The sequence below is a fragment of the Salmo trutta genome, chromosome 28 (assembly GCF_901001165.1).
Source record: "Salmo trutta chromosome 28, fSalTru1.1, whole genome shotgun sequence".
Taxonomy (NCBI): domain Eukaryota; kingdom Metazoa; phylum Chordata; class Actinopteri; order Salmoniformes; family Salmonidae; genus Salmo; species Salmo trutta.
The window spans coordinates 34,748,979-34,769,854 of record NC_042984.1 but is presented as its reverse complement, the minus strand read 5'-3'; the positions used below and the strand labels follow the sequence as shown (position 1 = coordinate 34,769,854).

The 20,876-nt window shown below is 42.0% G+C and overlaps 1 protein-coding gene across 1 annotated transcript; it reads right to left on the bottom strand.

Annotated features, from left to right (window-relative positions):
- Positions 1 to 729: 729 nt before the first annotated feature.
- Positions 730 to 10,627, bottom strand: mapk13 (mitogen-activated protein kinase 13). Its single transcript, XM_029719759.1, has 12 exons — positions 10,127 to 10,627; positions 9,512 to 9,641; positions 9,210 to 9,268; positions 7,020 to 7,125; positions 6,816 to 6,845; positions 6,005 to 6,052; positions 5,805 to 5,919; positions 3,964 to 4,035; positions 2,548 to 2,627; positions 2,280 to 2,358; positions 1,411 to 1,584; positions 730 to 1,193 (listed from the first exon to the last, which is right to left on the bottom strand). The coding sequence occupies exons 1-12, from the start codon at positions 10,237 to 10,239 to the stop codon at positions 1,108 to 1,110; spliced, it is 1,092 nt and encodes a 363-aa protein (XP_029575619.1). The 5' UTR covers positions 10,240 to 10,627; the 3' UTR covers positions 730 to 1,107.
- Between the last annotated feature and the right edge of the window lie 10,249 nt (positions 10,628 to 20,876).

Genomic DNA, 20,876 nt, shown 5'->3' with positions numbered 1-20,876 from the left:
TGCAAGCCGAAGAACACCATCCCAACTGTGAAGCACGGGGGTGGCAGCATCATGTTGTAGGGTAGCTTGGCTGCAGGAGGGATTGGGGTGCTTCACAAAATAGATGGCATCATGAGGAAGGAAATTATGTGGATATATTGAAGCAACATCTCAATACATCAGTCGGGAAGTTAAAGCTTGGTCGCAAATGGGTCTTCCAAATGGACAATGACCCCAAGCATACTACCAAAGTTGTGGCAAAATGGCTTAAGGACAACAAAGTCAAGGTATTGGAGTGGCCATCACAAAGCCCTGACCTCAATCCTATAGAAAATGTGTGGGCAGAACTGAAAAAGCGTGTGCGAGCAAGGAGTTCTACAAACCTGACTCAGTCACACCAGCTCTGTCAGGGGGAATGTGCCACAATTCACCCAACTTATTGTGGGAGGCTTGTGGAAGGCTTCCTGAAATGTTTGACCCAAGTTAAGCAATTTAAAGGCAATGCTACTAAATACTAATTGAGTGTATGTAAACTTCTGACCCACTGGGAATGTGATGAAAGAAATACAAGCTGAAATAAATCATTCTCTCTACTATTATTCTGACATTTCACCTTCTTAAAATAAAGTGGTGATCCTAACTGACGTAAGACATGGAATTTTTACTAGGATTAAATGTCAGGAATTGTAAAAAACTGAGTTTAAATGCATTTGGCTAAGGTGTATGTAAACTTCCGACTTCAACTGTACATAACATTTAACTAATCTTTAATATATCAATTATTAGAAAAAGAAAACCATACAGTAAGACCGTTAAACATCCGGTATGATAAAACATGAACAATTGTGATACGTAGCGGGAACAAAGTACTAACTCACTGATGGGTGGGGAGGTGGGGTTAAATTTGAAACAATCTGACTGCTGAAACACTGATCGACCCTTACAAATTAGGCCAAAAGAGACAGACGGCACAATGTAGCTCAATACTCCCCAATACAAAATTCAACCACAGGCTTCCTTTGGAAAATAATTATTACAGGATTGTTTCAGGGGCAACATGGTGTAGTAAGGCCTACTGCCGTTTGCTGGTGTGTGGTAGCACTGTTTTCTGATATCACAAGCATAGAATCACGGAGAAATTGTCAGTGTGTTTCGCCTCTTGGAGTCCCGTCGTGGGAATGGCACAAAGCTCTTCACCTCTTTGAAGGATAACCCTAGGAGAAGGGCAGACAATGGAAAGGCAATTTAAGGGTTGAAGGGAAGACAATGCAATACATTGCAACAGAATTATGTGGGTAAACACCTAAAGTAGCTTTATAATTAAACACATTCTGTTGCATTGTGACACTGACAGATCACTGACACAAAAAACGAAGTGATAAAATAAATGTTTAAACTTCAAATTAAAACATTGAAATACTTTGCACTTACGCCTCCAATCCTCCAGAGGCAGCGTGGCATTGTCGTGACTGTCATCATATGGCTGTGGCTCAGGACAATCCTCTGGATCTCTCAAGCCATCAAAATACGGGTGTGTCAGAGCACTCTCAGCAGTAAGCCGAGTCTCACCATCCAAAACCAGCATCTTCTCAAGAAGGTCAATCGCTGGGAGAGCAGTTAAATAGAGAATGAAAACCAGAAACATGCCACAAGTTGGAGAACTTATTGGCCACACAGAGACGTATATAAAAATGCATACGCATTCATCAATTGTCAGTTTGTCTGTTGAAAGTTAAACAAATGTCAACTTTTCCCATAGAAGTTGAATCCTTACAAAGCTGGACATATTGCGCAATCATATCAGTTGGCCATCATCTTTCAACAGATGACTCCCATCGGAAAACCATTGTCTCAAACTGCAATTTTCCAACAATATCTCTGTGTGGGCCTATATATAGAAATCAAACTAATGGATAAGGCCACTGAATGTATTACACATATAGAGTACCAGTCAAAAGTTTGGACACACCTATTCAATCAAATGTTTTTCTTTATTTTTTTACTATTTTCTACAGGGTGGCTACTTTGAAGAATCTAATATATATTTATTTATTTATTTAACACTTTTTTGGTTACTACATGATTCCATGTGTTATTTCATAGTTTTGATGTCTTCACTATTATTCTATAATGTAGAAAATGGTAACAATAAAGAAAAACCTTGAATGAGTAGGTATGTCCAAACTTTTGACTGGTACTGTACAGATTGTACATTTAAGTCTGAATCACAGCATGTATAATGTGTAATAATAACTAACATATGTGCTTAGCATCGTCAAATCAATAGCATTTTAACTCACCCTGTGCACTTGCTCTGGGGAACAACTTAGAGAAGTCTTTTCTGGGAAAGTGAGGGAGGGACCGCACATAGCTTTTTGCCTATCAGAAGACAGGAAGAGATAAGAAAATAATTAGTTCAAGGACCCTGACTGAGGAGTTTATAGTTCATACTCCAATTCAAAAGACGGGCACTTTCCAATTCAAAAGAAGGGAATTATGCACAATTGTCAAAATACACAGTTCAAAATATCAAGTATACTATCAGTGATATCCAGGTGCCAACTCTACCTCCTGACTGTCCAGTTTCTGAATGAAGTCAGGTCCGGGTACTCCAGTTACTTTCATGATCTGAGTCAGCTGATCCATGTCTGGGAGTCAAGGGTTAAAGTCAAGGTCCCTCAAGCCCAACACATTCATGTTCATGTCGGTAGTGTATCCAAACAATTTCAACAGAAACCATGTCATAGATTACCCTCTTCCCATAACTGTACTGCACGTCATAGATTACCCTCTTCCCATAACTGTACTGCACATGCCATGGATTACCCTCTTCCCATAACTGTACATGTCATAGATTACCCTCTTCCCATAACTGTACATGTCATAGATTACCCTCTTCCCATAACTGTACTGCACATGCCATAGATTACACTCTTCCCATAACTGTACTGCACATGCCATAGATGACCCTCTTCCCATAACTGTACTGCACATGCCATAGATGACCCTCTTCCCATAACTGTACTGCACATGCCATAGATGACCCTCTTCCCATAACTGTACTGCACATGCCATAGATTACCCTCTTCCCATAACTGTACTGCACATGCCATAGATGACCCTCTTCCTATAACTGTACTGCACATGCCATAGATGACCCTCTTCCTATAACTGTACTGCACATGCCATAGATGACCCTCTTCCCATAACTGTACTGCACATGCCATAGATGACCCTCTTCCCATAACTGTACTGCACATGCCATAGATGACCCTCTTCCCATAACTGTACTGCACATGCCAGATTACCCTCTTCCCATAACTGTACTGCACATGCCATAGATTACCCTCTTCCCATAACTGTACTGCACATGCCATAGATGACCCTCTTCCCATAACTGTACTGCACATGCCATAGATTACCCTCTTCCCATAACTGTACTGCACATGCCATAGATTACCCTCTTCCCATAACTGTACTGCACATGCCATAGATGACCCTCTTCCCATAACTGTACTGCACATGCCATAGATTACCCTCTTCCCATAACTGTACTGCACATGCCATAGATTACCCTCTTCCCATAACTGTACTGCACATGCCATAGATGACCCTCTTCCCATAACTGTACTGCACATGCCATAGATTACCCTCTTCCCATAACTGTACTGCACATGCCATAGATTACCCTCTTCCCATAACTGTACTGCACATGCCATAGATTACCCTCTTCCCATAACTGTACATGTCATAGCCAACTTTTCTATAATTTGTTTTCATGCCTGTAGCTAACTCTACTGGGCGATAGAAGTGTCAACTACACTACAGCGCACACAGTATGGGGCGACACTAATCATGGACGGGTTTGTCACCCTTTCATTCGCCGTCCTTGATAAATAGCTGGCTTGGGTCAGGTCACAGACTACGTGGTACAGACATGATACAGATTTTAAAAAACAAACAAGTAGGATAGTAACAGGATACAGTCTTTCCCTTTGAAAAGTGTCTTCCCATTGATCATCTCTCCCATGATACAGCCCACAGACCAGATGTCCACTAAAATGGAGGAACAGACAATCAATTAAATAGTGGCATCGAAAACAAATTCACACCAAAGCAACACCTTGCTGTTTGCTCAAGGGACTGCAGTCTCAAAGCAACCCTGTGTAAAGGGTTGAGTGTGGTAGTATTATGAGACAACTTGACTCCAAGGCCAGGCAGCTTGGACTAACCAATAACAATGATAACAGAGCACTGATTGTGAACAACTACAACTATCACGCACAATGTGGCAAATATTGTAAAAGAGCGCATACAGAACCTTATATTACACAGAGGCTTTTTACCTCAATAGGTACTGTGTTAAGACTACTGTAATTACACTCTAAGTAACAAAGTACACTGTTGTGTATAAACACACTAAGGCAAGAAAATCCACTGTAAATGTCAAGTGTTACCCAAATCAAAACACATTGCACAAATGAAATGAAAGACTGTCAGCTCCGTAATGTTTCAGGCTGTACGTAGCACAACGTCAGCGCCGTAACATACACTACATACACAAAAGTATGTGGGCACCTACTTGTCGAACATCTCATTCAGAAATCATGGGCATTAATATGGAGTTGGTCCACCCTTTGCTGCTAAAACAGCCTCCACTCTTCTGGGAAGGCTTTCCACTAGATGTTGGAACATTGCTGCGGGGACTTGCTTCCATTCAGCCACAAGAGCATTAGTGAGGTCGGGCACTGATGTCGGGCGATTAGACCTGGCTCGCAGTCGGTGTTCCAATTCATCCCAAAGGTGTTCGATGGGGTTGAGGTCAGTGCAGGCCAGTCAAGTTCTTCCACACTGATCTCGACAAACCATTTCTATATGAACCTCACTTGCACGGGGGCATTGTCATGCTGAAACAGGAAAGGGCCTTCCCCAAACTGTTGCCACAAAGTTAGAAGCACAGAATTGTCTAGAATGTCATTGTATGCTGTAGCATTAAGATTTCCCTTCACTGGAACTAAGGGGCCTAGCCCGAACTGTGAAAAACAGCCAAAACCATTATTCCTCCTCCACCAAACCTTACAGTTGGCTCTATGTATAGTGGCAGGTAGCGTTCTCCTTGCATCCGCCAAACCCAGATTTGTCCGTCAAACTGTCAGATGGTGAAGCGTAATTCATCTCTCCAGAGAACAATGGCGGCAAGCTTTTAAGCACTCAAGCCAACGCTTGGCATTGCGCATGGTGATCTTAGGCTTGTGTGCGGCTGCTCGGCCATGGAAACCAATTTCATGAAGCTCCCGACAAACAGTTATTGCGCTGACGTTGCTTCCAGAGGCAGTTTGGAACTCGGTAGTGAGTGTTGCAACCAAGGACAAACAATTTTTACACTCTTCAGCACTCGCCAGTCCCGTTCTGTGAGCTTGTGTAGTCTACCACCTCGCGGCTGAGCTGTTGTTGCTCCTAGACGTTTCCATTTCACAATAACAGCACTTCCAGTTGACTGGGGCAGCTCTAGCAGGGCAGAAATTTGACAAACTGACTTGTTGGAAAGGAGGCATCCTATGATGGTGCCACATTGAAAGTCACTGAGGTCTTCAGTAAGGCCATTCTACTGCCAATGTTTGTCTATGGAGATTGCATAGTGTCCACATACTTTTGCATATAGTGTATCAGGCTGCATGTAAAAGATTCTGCCGGCTCTGTAATGTTTCAAGCTGTACATAAGTCTGTCAGCTCTGTAACATTTCAGGTTATTACGAAGCTGAGCACAGGCCTTCGGGATGGATGAGGCCAAGAGTGAAAGTTTTTAATAGATATGATTGTCTTGCCAGTCTGGGTGTAGTGCATCCAGTTTAGAATGACCTCTGGTGCCCGGTACCAGCGGGTCACAACATAGCCTGTCATCTCCGCCTCCGCATGGCGAGCAAGACCAAAGTCCAGGATCTGCAAAGCATCATTTGACACATTATCTTAGGAATCTTCCCCCATAGAATTATTTCTCTAATGAACTTGTATTCATTTCACAAACCTTTAATTCACAGTCTTGATTGACAGCCAAGTTACCAGGCTTCAGGTCCTGCAAAATAAAAATTTGACAAACAAAAAACATTGAGATTAAGACATTAAGGGCAGATACAATACATAGATGTTGATTGCATATCCATATCCACTGTGGGCCTGCTTTATTTCTCTTATCGTTTATACCCAAACAAACGCTGCCATTCACCATTAATTCCAAATGAATACACACATTAGTACATACATGGGTGTGTCTTTACAATTCTAGACATGCATGGAGACAGAGGCATATCAGAAAGAAGGCCTTCTCATCCTACATGTTAGGACAGGGTTAGCCATAATGACTCAATGTCCATGATTCTTTAAAATAGAGTGTGGCTTGGCGGGGTCGCGTTTCGGAGGACGCATGGCTCTCGACCTTCGCCTCTCCCGAGTCCGTACGGGAGTTGCAGCGATGGGACAAGATCGTAACTACCAATTGGATAAAGGGGTATAAAGTAGAAAATAATGGTCACATGGGAGATATACTATGCTATTACAGCTGGTTCTGTTATGTAGAATACTATCATTATGTGATCTTGCAGACATTGATTCAGCTTTGTTCTAACTTTATTAAACGAGCACCATTTGCCAGATTAGCTTGTTCTCTACGAGTAGAGCAGAGACTGTGCATGAAGTAGATAATAAACACATTCGCCGGATCTTCGGGACCGAAGATCTACTGCCACAGCCTTTAAAATAACATTCTCATGAGCCACAAACGAAATAGAGCTGTTATAAGATGCTGTGGCGAGGTGTTACCAACGGCGCAGCCAACTTACCCTGTGGATGATGCCAGCTTTGTGAATGTACTGCCATGAAAACAGATTAGACATCATTATTAAGTGCTATGATTAAGCATTGCAACGGTAATTAACTAAGCGTAACATTGAATTGAATATAAACAGAATCATGTTGCAAAAGATTTGCAGCACCGCAATCCACATTTCTTCTAAGACTACTTTTTTGTGCACAAACAAGCTCACCCTTAGTCCACACAGCATCTGATAGACAAGGAACTGCACTCTGTCTTCAGTGAGAAGCCCTTTGACTTTGGAGAGGTCGGTGAACATGTAAGGCATCACCAGGTAGCTGTGGACAGACAAATCACTCCATCTATCGAACTCCTCAACACCTATATGGACTTAAAAATGACACCCAAGTTGCGTTCAGTGGGGTAGAATTTTACAGAATCACCATACAGAAATCGTACTAGAACAGACGCGCTTTTGTCATATAAGAGAGGGAATCAGGTCAGCTCAGCACAATATCCTGTTAGGGATAGGGGGCAGTATTTACACGGCCGGATAAAAAACGTACCCGATTTAATCTGGTTATTACTACTGCCCAGAAACTAGAATATGCATATAATTATTGGCTTTGGATAGAAAACACCCTAAAGTTTCTAAAACTGTTTGAATGGTGTCTGTGAGTATAACAGAACTCATATGGCAGGCAAAAACCTGAGAAGATTCCTTACAGGAAGTGGCCTGTCTGACAATTTCTTGGGCTTCTTGGCTCTCTTTATTGAAAACTGAGGATCTTTGCTGTAACGTTACACTTCCTACGGCTCCCATAGGCTCTCAGAAACTGGGAAAAAGCTGAATGATGCCTTTGCAGGCCCTGGCTGAAAAACATTAGCGCATTTTGATGGTGGTCGATCAGAGTACAATGAGACTGAGGCGCGTGCACGAGGCGACCCCATGTTTTTATTTTCTGTCTTTGAACTAAAACACGGTTTCCCGGTCGGAATTATATCGCTTTTTTACGAGAAAAATGGCATAAAAATTGATTTTAAACAGCGGTTGACATGCTTCGAAGTACGGTAATGGAATATTTTGAATTTTTTTGTCACGAAACGCGTCGGGCGCGTCACCCTTCTTTACCCTTTCGGATAGTGTCTTGAACGCACGAACAAAACGCCGCTATTTGGATATAACTATGGATTATTTTGAACCAAACCAACATTTGTTATTGAAGTAGAAGTCCTGGGAGTGCATTCTGACGAAGAACAGCAAAGGTAATAACATTTTTCTTATAGTAAATCTGACTTTGGTGAGGGCTAAACTTGGTGGGTGTCTAAATAGCTAGCCCGTGATGGCTGGGCTATCTACTCAGAATATTGCAAAATGTGCTTTCACCGAAAAGCTATTTTAAAATCGGACATAGCGAGTGCATAGAGGAGTTCTGTATCTATAATTCTTAAAATAATTGTTATGTTTTTTGTGAACGTTTATCGTGAGTAATTTAGTAAATTCACCGGAAGTTTGCGGTGGGTATGCTAGTTCTGAACATTACATGCTAATGTAAAAAGCTGGTTTTTGATATAAATATGAACTTGATTGAACAAAACATGCATGTATTGTACAACATAATGTCCTAGGATTGTCATCTGATGAAGATCATCAAAGGTTAGTGCTGCATTTAGCTGTGGTTTGGGTTTATGTGACATTATATGCTAGCTTGAAAAATGGGTGTCTGATTATTTCTGGCTGGGTACTCTGCTGACATAATCTAATGTTTTGCTTTCGTTGTAAAGCCTTTTTGAAATCGGACAGTGTGGTTAGATTAAAGAGAGTCTTGTCTTTAAAATGGTGTAAAATAGTCATATGTTTGAGAAATTGAAGTAATAGCATTTCTAAGGTATTTGAATATCGCGCCACGGGATTACACTGGCTGTTGCGTAGGTGGGACGATTTCGTCCCACCTACCCTAGAGAGGATATGTATCTGCAACATTCAGAATGCTGCTCCCTCCTCTATGTTGGGCCTAGGTCATATGCCAGGGAGTTGAATTAACTTTTAACAAGACACACCTGTTAACTGAAATGCATTGCAGGTGACTACCTCATGAAGCTGGTTGAGAGAATGCCTAGAGTATGCAAAGCTGTCATCAAGGCAAAGGGTGGCTACTTTGAATAATCTATTTCATAGTTTTGATGTCTTCACTATTATTCTACAATGTAAAAAAATAAAATAAAAATGGCTGGGTTTCTGTACAGCACATTGAGATATTAGCTGATGTAAGAAGAGCTTTATAAATACATTTGATTTGAATAAGTAGGTGTGTCCAAACTTTTGACTGGTATGAGCCCCGCCAAATCACCAAAGCCATTCTCTGCCTCTGGCTGCAATAGGCATTACTCTGTGTCTGATATCACTGTGGTAAATACTCACAAATCTGTGAATTCATCGAGCCCAGCAGCAGGAGTAAACACATCCAGGAGCCCTATCACCTGAAGGAAGTTTGCACGAGAGAAGAAAAACAAGTTGAGTTATAAATCCTACAATATGCCTGCTATAGCTATTAGACAGAAATTGTATGTTATCTTTGTGCGCCAGTGTCTTGAATCAGTTTGCTGATTAGGTTATGTAAAATCTGTGAAGAGCAACACATCGTGGGTGGGGATATGTGAGTCAAGGAGCCTGGAGGGATAGAAGACAACGATAGTGCCAGGATGTGTACAGTCCATACTCACATTTTCATGTTTCATGTGCTTGAGCAGTCGAAGCTCCCGATAAGCCCTCTTTGCAAAAATCTCAGACTGGAAGGGCCGGTGAAGCTTCTTAATGGCCACTTTCTCATTGGTCTTCACATTTATTACCGAGCTGAGGCATAGAAAATATTGTTATTGCATAAAATATACTCAGGAAATGTGGCATCATCCCTTAGGAGAATGATAGTTAAAAAATACTGGTCGATTATATGGCTTAGGCTGCTGAATCAAAGTGATAAATTCACATTAAAAACACATACTTTCATTTGTTCAGACAAAGACTATACCCTACATTGTGCCTCAACATGTTCACTGAAGCACTGCAACAAGTATTGGCAGGAAAAGCCAGGCATGCGCTACTACACTATATCCGCCCACACAGTGCATTTGATTTATTGGTATTGTGGCCAATTGGTGATTCATATAAGTGTAGTGAGCGAGGTTGACAGATATTTTGTAAAATTGTAGGAATTCATGCAAGTTACACAATATTTCCAGAGCAGAAAAAACTCGCTATCTTTCCTTCTGTATGATTGCCCTGTCAGGTACTTGACAACACACCCCAGCTTTGGATAGCGCCCATCGTCAACAACTCACCATACGGAACCGTACGCCCCTGTCCCAATTTGCTTCAATCGCGTGTACTTCTCCGGCACTTCCCATATCGTGCTGTTGATCTCCTCTCGGGTGTACTGTGTCTGTGACTCCATGTTGTTGCAATATGGTGAAAATATGATCCGCAAAGGAAATTTGCGCACGACTCCTTTCCCCACCTCCCACGCGCTCTTTCTACAACCACTTATTAAAAAGGTCACGATACCAGTCGATCTAATAGTCTACTCTGTCAATTGCTCACTTAACAGTGCTGTTTGCCATGATACTTTGTGTTGCAAGAGCTGCAGTTGTGGATTGAGTGACCGTATCCTAGTATTTACTATAGCCTAACAGCAGCCTATCCCATCCTCCAAAAACACATATGACGACCCAGTAATTGTAATCATCATCGTGCTGTTTGCCTGCTCGGAGATCTTGCTAAAACATGTCTGCTACTATGACTCCGGTTTCCGCTCACACCCACACACATTGAGCTCGCCAGTTTGTAGTCATAAAACCCGGATGTGCGTTACCTCTGGTTCGTTCAGCCAAAGATTATTGATCTACTGGCAAGCTACTCTCCGCCCAAACAATGAGAGTTGTCTACAAAGCGGCGTGGCGGGCTGTCTAGCACCCGACTATCCTTTCTATGGAGTGGTGGATATCTCAGTATTTTAATCAATATTTGAATATTCGAAGATGGTTGTTGACATCAACCACCTGTATTTAATGGTATGCTACTAGCCTCATGTCATGAATATGCATAGCCATATCGACAACTCCAATATTTTCTCAAAGTTGCCGAGATGTCACGTGTACTACTTGTATCAGTACACTCGTAACAATTTATGCATTACGAAACTTCTACTCGATCAAATAAACCTCACGTAGCAAATAAGCCATTCAATTTTGTGTTTACCAAATTCAACACATTGAGCTCCTTACAAAAAGTCCTTGCTTGGTGGGCGTAACAACGGGAAACGCCAGCTGCTGGAGGGAGACAGGTTTTCTGCCAAATTGGGGCCTTTTCCGCTTCCTCTCTCGTTCAGCCATCCCTATGGAAAAAATGAATGGGGAAAGAATAGGGTTTTGGAATAAACGCCTAAAATAAGGTATGAGGTTAACACAGATTTTATACCGTTTGTTCTATAAGATAGCCTAATAGCAGTCAGCTAATATAACCTTTATGACCTATGAAGCCTTTAGGTGCTTTTTTTTATTACATCAATCCTTCAAAATTCACAAAAAGTTACTTTAGCTGATGAAGATGATCTCATAGAACCACTGGTGTAAATTACTGAAGTAAAAATACTTTCAAGTACTTAAGTTGTTTTTGGGGTATTTGTATTTTTACTTTACTATTTATATTTTTGACAACTTTTACTTTTACTTCACTACATTGCTAAAGAAAATGTACTTTTTACTCCATACATTTTCCCTGACACCCAAAAGTACTATTTTGAATGCCCAGCAGAACAGCAAAATGGTCGAATTCACACCACTTATCAAAAGAACATCGCTAGTCATCCCTGCAGCCTCTGATCTGCTGGACTCACTAAACAAACATGCTTAGTTTGTAAATGATGTCTGAATGTTGGAGTGTGCCCCTGGCTGTCCTTAAATAGAAAAAACAAGAAAAAGGTGCTGTATGGTTTGCTTAATATAAGGAATTATACTTTTGATACTTAAGTATATTTTAGCAATCACATTTACTTTTGATACTTAAGTATATTTTAAACCAAATACTTTTAGACTTTTACTCAAGTAGAATTTTACTGGGTGACTTTTACTTCAGTTTTCTTTACTTTTACTCAAGTATGACAATTGGTACTTTTTCCACCACTGAATAGAACAAAACGTATAAGATCTCCTAAGCCTGTGTTTGCCACAGACCTTTTTTCGGCGTTCATCCAAAAAAACCTCCAAAAATGCCATTCGTTTTCCCCATAGGTTTTGTCCAACGAACCACGGCGGAGTTAGCGCCTACAAAAAGATGCCATTACTATTTCTCTCTATAGGCTGTAGTTGGGTGTTACTGTAGGCCTACTTGTTATGAATGATTAACCTCCATATTATTACATTGCTATTGCAATAGTAGCCTAGTAAAAATAATTACAATATCCTATGAAAATGAAGTCTAATTAATGATGAATCAATTAGGCCTAATTGCTTGATTTAATTTAAAGTCATTTTTATTAAAGGCTAATAATACTGTAGCGAAAATGGCGACTCAAACAACAACAGATATTTGCTCTTTATTGTCACATGCTCATATGTCAGTCTTATTAAAACTGCAGAACTGGCAGTGGACATGCTCAAACGTTTATTAACAACACTAGAGCACTTAATGGGATATTCCTGGATTTTGGCAATGAAGCCCTTTATCTAGTACAATGACTGGAAGTTTAAGGTATCTGCTAGCAGTTACCATAGACTTCCAGTCATTGCGCTATTGCTAGTTAGCACCCAGAGACATGAAAATGGCATCCACAAGTTCATCGAACTATGGGGAAGTAGATAAAGGGCCAAAAATCCTGAAGTGTCTATCAACACTACCAATCATGAGTGGCCAAAAATAATCAACAGAAGCCACGCATCCACTAAACCACGCCTCCCAACCTGAGGAGGCCTCGACGTTACATTGCCTCTTAATCTCAGGTAGCCATACCTAGAAATCAAATTGTTGTCACACCTTTGGCGGTCTGGAGAATTTTCTAGGCTATTAGCCAAAATGTTTACAATGGTTCACCGGCTTCCAGCAGCAATATTTTTTATTGTTTGTTACTTTTCAAGGACCCCCCCCCCCACATGGCTGTAGAAGGGGTGCTGCGTCTTATGTTCGTCACTGTTTTCCGACCGGGCAGGACACATTTTGCAGAGTTGTTACGTATACCAGTTTGCAACATTGCAGAAAATTGAAAAAAACCTGGAGGTAAAACATAATTCTGTTTTGCCTGAAGTGAGCTTTATACACAAAATCGAGTAAAAAAAAAAGAGACGTTATGGTGTGTGGTGCTCTCGAGTGGCACAGCGGTCTAAGGCACTGCATCTCAGTGCTAGAGGCGTCACTACAGACCCTGGTTCGATTCCAGGCTGTATCACAACCGTTCGTGATTGGGAGTCCCATAGGGCGGCGCACAATTGGCCCAGCGTTGCCCGGGTTAGGGTTTGGCAGGGGTAGGCCATCATTGTAAACTGACTTGCCTAATTAAATAAATCTACCTACTGTCCAGGCTGTGGCAGGTGCATTGGAGCGACTCTGACAATGTAGTGACTTTTCAGAAAAGGATACAGACACATCTTAACTTACAAATGGGCAAATTTAGAAGTCTAAGGGGGACACTTACTCTGGTACAGTTCAATCAGTCTTAGGGCCATGGCCTTTCATACTGACTGTTAATGTGGATATATTAAATTATAACAACCTATTTTGTACTCTCTCTGCTACTGTGGAACTACACACCTACTCATTCCAGGGTTTTTCTTTATTTTGACTATTTTCTACATTGTAGAATAATAGTGAAGACATCGCAACTATGAAATAACACATATGGAATCATGTAGTAACCAAAAAAGTGTTAAACAAATCAAAATATATTTTAGACTTTATATTTTTCAAAGTATTTTGCCTTGATGACGGCTTTGCACTCTCTCAACCAGCTTCATGAGGAATGCTTTTCCAAAGGTTCCCACAGATGCTGAGCACTTGTTGACTGCTTTTCCTTCAATTTGCAGTCTAATTCATCCCGAACCGTCTCAGTTGGGTTGAGGTCGTGTGATTGTGGAGGCCAGGTCATCTGATGCAGCGTTCCATCACTCTCCTTCTTGATCAAATAGCCCTTACACAGCCTGGAGGTGTGTTGGGTCATTGTCCTGTTGAAAAAAAAATGATTGTCCCACTAAGTCCAAACCAGATGGGATGGTATATCGCTGTAGTAGCCATGCTGGTTAAGTGTGCCTTGAATTCTAAATAAATCACAGTGTCACCAGCAAAGCACCATAACACCTCCTCCGCCATGCTTTATGGTGGGAAATACACATGTGGAGATCATCCGTTCACCCACACCGCGTCTCACAAAGACACGGTGGTCTCAAATCTCAAATCCCAAACCAAAGGACACATTTCCACTGGTCTAATGTCCATTGCTTGTGTTTCTTGGCCCAAGCAGGTCTCTTCTTATTATTGGTGTCCTTTAGTTGTCATGTCCTGACCAGTGGAAGAGGTCATTTGCCATAGTAGTATGGTCAGGGCATGGCAGGGGGGGTTTGTTTTGTATGTATTTTGGGTTTTCTGTTTCTATGTGGGTTTTTCTAGTATTCTATTTCTATGTTTTGTTTTCCATGTTTTGGCCGGGTATGGTTTCCAATCAAAGGCAGGTGTCTTTCGTTGTCTCTGATTGGAAGCCATACTTAGGCAGCCTGTTTTCCTTTGGGGGTTGTGGGTAGTTGTTTTTCGTTATAGTCTTTGTACCTGACGGGACTGTGTTGGTCGTTTGTTATTTTGTCAAGTGTGTTCATTAAAAAGTTTGAAAATGAGCACTATCCACGCTGCGTCTTGGTCTCCCTTTTACGACCCCTGTGACATTAGTAGTGGTTTCTTTGCAGAAATCTGACCATGAAGGCCTGATTCACACAGTCTCTTCTGAACAGTTGATGTTGAGATGTGTCTGTTACTTGAACTCCGTGAAGCATTTATTTGGGCTGCAATTTCTGAGGCTGGTAACTCTAATGAACTTATCCTCTGCAGCAGAGGTAACTCTGGGTCTTCCTTTCCTGTGACGGTCTCATGAGAGCCAGCTTCATCATAGTGCTTGATGGTTTTTGCGACTGTACTTGAAGAAACTTTCAAAGTTCTTGAAATTTTCCGTTTTGACTGATCTTCATGTCATAAAGCAATGATGGACTGTTGTTTCTCTTTACTTATTTGAGCTGTTCTTGCCATAATATGGACTTTGCCCTATTTGGTAAAAGACCATCTTCTGTATACCACCCTTACCTTGTCACAACACAACTGATTGGCTGAAACACATTAAGAAGGAAAGAAATTCCACAAATTAACTTTTAACAAGGCACACCTGTTAATTGAAATGCATTCCAGGTGACTACCTCATGATGCTGGTTGAGAGAATGCCAAGAGTGTGCAAAGATGTCATCAAGGCAAATGGTGGCTATTTGAAGAATCTCAAGTATAGAATATATTTTGATTTGTTTTAACACTTTTTTTGGTTATTACATGATTCCATATGTGTTATTTCATAGTTTTGATGTCTTCCCTATTATTTTACAATTTTTTTTAAATAAAGAAAAACCATTGAATGAGTAGGTGTTCTAAAACTTTTCACCAGTAGTGTACATGCAGGTAGAGTTATTAATGTGACTATGCATAGATAATAACAGAGAGTAGCAGCAGTGTAAAAGAGGGGTGGGGGCAATGCAAATAGTCTGAGTAGCCATTTGATTAGATGTTCAGGAGTCTAATGGCTTGGGGTAGAAGCTGTTTTGAAGCCTCTTGGGCCTAGACTTGGCGCTCTGGTTCTGCTTGCTATGTGGTAGCAGAGAGAACAATCTTTGACTAGGGTGGCTGGAGTCTGACAATTTTAGGGCCTTCCTCTGAAGCCTGGTATAGAGGTCCTGGATGGCAGGAAGCTTGGCCCCAGTGATGTACTGGGCCGTACGCACTACCCTCTGTCATGCCTTGCGGTCGGAAACTGAGCAGTTACCATACCAGGCAGTGATGCAACCAGTCAGGATGCTCTCGATGGTGCAGCTGTAGAACCTTTTGAAGATCTGAGGACCCATGCCAAATCTTTTCAGTCTCCTGAGGGGGAATAGGTTTTGTCGTGCCCTCTTCACGACAGTCTTGGTGTGTTTGGACCATGATAGTTTGTTGGTGATGTGGACACCAAGGAACTTGAAGCTCTCAACCTGCTCCACTACAGCCCCGTCGATGAGAATGGGGGCGTGCTCGGCCCTCCTTTTCCTGTAGTCCACGGTCATTGCCTTTGTCTTGATCACGTTGAAGGAGATGTTGTAGTCCTGGCACCATATGGCCAGGTCTCTGACCTCCTCCCTATAGGCTGTCTCGTCGTTGTCGGTGATCAGGCATACCGCTGTTGTGTCATCGGCAAACTTAATGATGGTGTTGAAGTCATGCAGTCATGAGTGAATAGGGAGTACAGGAGGGGACTGAGCACGCACCCCTGAGGGGCCCCCGTGTTGAGGATCAGCGTGGCGGATGTGTTGTGACCTACCCTTACCACCTGGAGGCGGCCCGACAGGAAGTCCAGGATCCAGTTGCAGAGGGAGGTGTTTAGTCCCAGGGTCCTTAGCTTAGTGTTGAGCTTTGAGAGCACTATGGTGTTGAACGCTGAGTTGTAGTCAATGAATAGCATTCTCACATAGGTGTTCCTTTTGTCCAGGTGGGAAAGGGAAGGTTGGAGTGCAATAGAGATTGCATCGTCTGTGGATCTGTTGGAGCGGTATGCAAATTGGAGTGGGTCTAGGGTTTCTGGGATGATGGTGTTATGAGCCATGACCAGCCTTTCAAAGCACTTTAGCGCTACAGACGTGAGTGCTACGGGTCGGTAGTCATTTAGGCAGGTTACCTTGGTGTTCTTGGGCACAGGGACTATGGTGGTCTGATTGAAACATGTTGGTATTACAGACTCAGACAGGGAGAGGTTGAAAATGTTGGTGAAGACACTTGCCAGTTGGTCCTCGCATGCTCGGAGTACACGTCCTGGTAATCCGTCTGACCTGTTTTAAGATCTTGCTCACATCGGCTACGGATAGCGTGATCACACAGTCGTCCAGAACAGTTGGTGTTCTCATGCATGCTTCAGTGTCGCTTGCCTCGAGGTGAGCATAAAAGGCATTTAGCCCATCTGGTAGGCTCGTGTCACTGGGCAGCTCACGTCTTGGTTTTTCTTTGTAGTCCCTAATAGTTTGCAAGCCCTGCCACATCCGATGAGCTTCGGATCCGTTGTAGTACGATTCAATCTTAGTCCTGTATTGACGCTTTGCCTGTTTGATGGTTTGTCGGAGGGCATAGCGGAATTTCTTATAAGCTTAAGGAGTCCCACTCCTTAAAAGCGGTAGCTCTAACCTTTAGCTCAGTGCGGATGTTGCCTGTAATCCATTGCTTCTGGTTAGGGATGTTCATACGGTCACTGTGGGGACGACGTCATCGATGCACTTATTGATGAAGCCAGTGACTGATATGGTGTTGTCATGACGTTGGCCTGTGGGTAAGGTTTATGACCCCCCCATAAATACCTTTCTCCCTTCCCCTCTCTCTCTGACCCTACTGAAGGACTTTGAATAGCCTTTGTTAAATAAAGAGAGTCTGGGAACATCAAACAAATGGGGAAAACGAACCATATTTTGGTAATAGAACCAGTTGGAAATATGCGTTGGAACTTAATGAGTATGGATGTCAGTTCGGTTGTCATCTGAGACATTATGACTGATGACAGGACGACATAAACTGTACCTGGGAAAGTCTACATATTCTAGTTATCAAATTCACATGGAATTGTTGTGCAAGTTAAATGTTTGATATTGAAACTGTTTGTTAGAAGATTAAATATAATTTTAGCTTCCAAATGAGAGAATTGGGTTTTCATAAGGAAAGTGCCCTGCTTAATCAGTGGCCCGCCCCTGTGAAGAGACAGGGGTTATAAACGATGATACACACCCTTCTCCCCTCGCCACTATATAAGACAATGACACAATGTAACCAGAGTTCCACTACGTGAGGTCTGCAGCCTCTGCGTTAAAAGGACACACATGTCAAGTACAGAACTAAGCCAACCTCGGCGTGAGCTTTGGTTGCGAATGGTATGAACTTTGAACGCTTATTCACTACAGAAGTGATACTTCCTAGCCGTTGAGTTAGCAGCGGCCGCTGTAGACGTGGGCTAGGAAAGGACGGACGACGGATCTAACACACGACGAAGATACTACAACGTATCCAATTTACCACCAGAGACATTCTTCCGAGGACAGGAAGATCTCTGTTGGCCAAAACCGCCAGCATCTACGACCAACCTACCGAAGCGCAGCTCAGAGTAAATATTTATTGCATTTTCTTTTTCCAAATGGGCGGTAATTTAGAATGCAAACGTTAATGTATTTACGATGGCATAGCAAAGCTGTTTCTGTGTTCCTCAGTCTTCCCGCTCTTTCATTCAAGCCCAACCCCCTTTCTTTGTGTAACATGCCGTTCACCAGGGACGTTTTCTGTATGACATAATTTGTATTCTGTGTATATGTAATTCTGTGTGATTAGTTTATGTATTTGTTAAATAAATAATTAAACCCAATTTTGTATTGCTGATTCAACTTGTTAGCCAGGGTTCGTGAAGATAACCAAGAATTTACAACTTTCATTATGAGACTAAAAATAATATGAGGATTAATATTGACGGCTATCGATGTGAAATATGAACGGCTATCGATGTGAAGTTTTTAAGAGTTTATTCGGAAGATAACGGCTCTACAAACACTTCCGTGGTGTCCCGAATTTCTAGTTAATTACATTTACATGATTAGCGAATCAGGTGATATTAATTACAGAGAAATAATTTTATAGGATAGCATGTCATATCACTTAATCCGGCATAGCCAAAGACACGACAGTGTGCTCCTCAACCAAGAAGCATTAAAAGTCGTGCTATAAATTCTCAGACAACCCAAAGATTCCTTGATGCCTTTCCAGACTCCCTGTGCCTGCCCAAGGACGTCAGAGGACAAAAATCAGTTAACCACCTAACCGAGGAACTCAATTTAACCTTGCGCAATACCCTAGATGCAGTTGCACCCCTAAAAACTAAAAACATTTGTCATAAGAAACTAGCTCCCTGGTATACAGAAAATACACGAGCTCTGAAGCAAGTTTCCAGAAAATTGAAACGGAAATGGCGCCACACCAAACTGGAAGTCTTCCGACTAGCTTGGAAAGACAGTACCGTGCAGTATCGAAGAGCCCTCACTGCTGCTCGATCATCCTATTTTTCCAACTTAATTGAGGAAAATAAGAACAATCTGAAATTTCTTTTTGATACTGTCGCAAAGCTAACTAAAAAGCAGCATTCCCCAAGAGAGGATGGCTCTCACTTCAGCAGTAATGAATTCATGAACTTCTTTGAGGAAAAGATCATGATCATTAGAAAGCAAATTACGGACTCCTCTTTAAATCTGCGTATTCCTCCAAAGCTCCGTTGTCCTGAGTCTGCACAACCCTGCCAGGACCTAGGATCAAGGGAGACACTAAAGTGTTTTAGTACTATATCTCACAATGATGAAAATAATCATGGCCTCTAAACCTTCAAGCTGCATACTGGACCCTATTCCAACTAAACTACTGAAAGAGCTGCTTCCTGTGCTTGGCCCTCCTGTGTTGAACATAATAAACGGCCCTCTATCCACCGGATGTGTACCAAACTCACTAAAAGTGGCAGTAATAAAGCCTCTCTTGAAAAAGCCAAATCTTGACCCAGAAATTATAAAAAACTATCGGCCTATATCGAATCTTCCATTCCTCTCAAAAATTTTAGAAAAAGATGTTGCGCAGCAACTCACTGCCTTTCTGAAGACAAACAATGTATACGAAACGCTTCAGTCTGGTTTTAGACCCCATCATAGCACTGAGACTGCACTTGTGAAGGTGGTAAATTACCTTTTAATGACGTCAGACCAAGGCTCTGCATCTGTCCTCGTGCTCATAGATCTTAGTGCTGCTTTGATACCATCGATCACCACATTCTTTTGGAGAGATTGGGAACCCAAATTGGTCTACATGGACAAGTTCTGGCCTGGTTTAGATCTTATCTGTCAGAAAGATATCAGTTTGTCTCTGTGAATGGTTTGTCCTCTGACAAATCAACTGTAAATTTCGGTGTTCCTCAAGGTTCCGTTTTAGGACCACTATTGTTTTCACTATATATTTTACCTCTTGGGGATGTCATTCGAAAAACATAAATGTTAAATTTCACTGCTATGCGGATGACACACAGCTGTACATTTCAATGAAACATGGTGAAGCCCTTGCTAGAGGCCTGTGTCTCAGACATAAGGAAGTGGATGGCTGCAAACGTTCTACTTTTAAACTCGGACAAAACAGAGATGCTTGTTCTAGGTCCCAAGAAACAAAGAGATCTTCTGTTGAATCTGACAATTAATCTGGATGGTTGTACAGTCGTCTCAAATAAAACTGTGAAGGACCTCGGCGTTACTCTGGACCCTGATCTCTCTTTTGAAGAACATATCAAGACTGTTTCAAGGACAGCTTTTTTCCATCTACGTAACATTGCAAAAATCAGAAACTTTCTGTCCAAAAAATCTGTCCAAAAATTAATCCATGCCTTTGTTACTTCTAGGTTGGACTACTGCAATGCTCTACTTTCCGGCTACCCGGATAAAGCACTAAATACTCTTCAGTTAGTGCTAAATACGCCTGCTAGAATCCTGACTAGAACCAAAAAATGTGATCATATTGCTCCAGTGCTAGCCTCCCTACACTGGCTTCCTGTTAAGGCAAGGGCTGATTTCAAGGTTTTACTGCTAACCTACAAAGCATTACATAGGCTTGCTCCTACCTATCTTTCCGATTTGGTCCTGTCGTACATACCTACAGGTACGCTACGGTCACAAGACGCGGGCCTCCTAATTGTTCCTAGAATTTCTAAGCAAACAGCTGGAGGCAGGGCTTTCTCCTATAGAGCTCCATTTTTATGGAATAGTCTGCCTACCC

Bases quoted from the DNA above. Each gene is read 5' to 3' on its own strand.
- mapk13 (XM_029719759.1), bottom strand. From the start codon at position 10,239: ATGGAGTCACAGACACAGTACACCCGAGAGGAGATCAACAGCACGATA. The intron at 2,628-3,963 runs GTATCCTGTTAC...CTTGACTCCCAG, and splicing joins ACTTTTCAAAGGGAAAGACT to ACATGGATCAGCTGACTCAG. The intron at 1,194-1,410 runs GTAAGTGCAAAG...CCCTTCTCCTAG, and splicing joins GCCTCTGGAGGATTGGAGGC to GGTTATCCTTCAAAGAGGTG.